General features: G+C 30.8%; 1 protein-coding gene across 1 annotated transcript in view; it reads left to right on the forward strand.

Annotated features, from left to right (window-relative positions):
* Positions 1-351: 351 nt before the first annotated feature.
* The window catches only part of LOC117168987 (Fanconi anemia group J protein homolog), a 31,729-nt gene continuing 30,777 nt past the window's right edge, over positions 352-1,303 (forward strand). Inside the window, exon 1 of the mRNA XM_033355011.1 lies at positions 352-405. Coding sequence (XP_033210902.1) covers positions 360-405 — 46 coding nt within the window. The 5' untranslated portion in view covers positions 352-359. The remainder of the gene's footprint in view (positions 406-1,303) is intronic.

Below are 1,303 nucleotides of genomic sequence, written 5' to 3' on the forward strand. Positions count from 1 at the left end.
TGAAATTCGTACAAACGGCTTAAAGCAGGTTGTCCTTCGGCTTCTTCTCCTTTCAACCAAGCGATTAGCCTCGTCCTGCTTCCTCACCGGATTAAACCATTCTATTGATGTCATTCAATGTACTTACTTCCTTTCATGCTGTAGCGAAATGTTTTGACGTGCCCACCACTTTACTCCATAAAAATATATACGTTTTACTTCTTTATTCCTATTCATTGTAATTTATTTCTCATATTTTCATTTTTTCATTATTATTTTAATACAATAGTTGTAACAATGCTAAATATTATTTAGGAATTTTGTTTTCATTCACGTTCTGACACAATTCTGATCTGATTTTTCCAGGCGGATTAAATCCAATGAGAATGAATGTTAACAAAAAAGACGACGATTTCTACTACAAAGGTATGTTTAATCTAGTTTACCCCAACTGTATTAATGAAATGCTATATTTTTTCAGAAAATGAGCTAATTATAATCAGTTTCTGACTCTTCTCGTTCATTACAAAAATTAATAGGTTGGAGTGATAATGTTAAAATTAATCGAATCGCTTGAGCTGAGAGGAAAATAATTGTTAGTTGGCACCCGAAAAATGTGAGAAAAAGAATATTTGAAATCGGTTAATATGTTCTGCTGTACTTTTGATTTGAAAATTCAAATTTTTGAAAATTGAAAACAGATTCCCCTCAGTTCAAAATCTTTAGCGAATTTTGAGAGGAAGAATTTACTCGCTTATTACCCCGTACACTGCAAGCGTAAAAACGCTTAATAATTCATAATGAAGCCTAATAGCGAGTAGTATTTTCGTTTACATGCGCTGTATTTTTGTTAAAATTTTTGCACACTTGATTCTCCGCATCAAATTTTGAAGGAAATAAAATTTTTAAGGAAATCAAACTTATCATTTTTTCAATTTAATTTTTTCTGCAACAATATATCAAAAATGAGGTGACAAATTTAGCAATTTCAACAATATTATTTTCGATCTAAAATAAATTTGTAGCAAACTCGATATTGATCAGAATTCATGTATATGTACTTAAGAAGCATAAATAATTAGTATAAAATATATGTAAATATATAATATGCGTCATACTTTGTATTAGATTTGATTTTTAAACAAGCAATATACCAGGTGTATACATATGAAACCGGTATTGCCATTTAGCGGCCAGTAGGCACACTTGTAGGCACTGTCGAAACGTACCATTTGTGCTAATTGGCGTATTGTCATCTGTCAACAATATCCAATACCAAACATTTCAAGTTTCATATGACATCGTGATTTTTTTCGCTCTTGAA

This window comes from Belonocnema kinseyi, chromosome 3 (genome assembly GCF_010883055.1).
Source record: "Belonocnema kinseyi isolate 2016_QV_RU_SX_M_011 chromosome 3, B_treatae_v1, whole genome shotgun sequence".
In the NCBI taxonomy this organism is placed as follows: Eukaryota; Metazoa; Arthropoda; class Insecta; order Hymenoptera; family Cynipidae; genus Belonocnema; species Belonocnema kinseyi.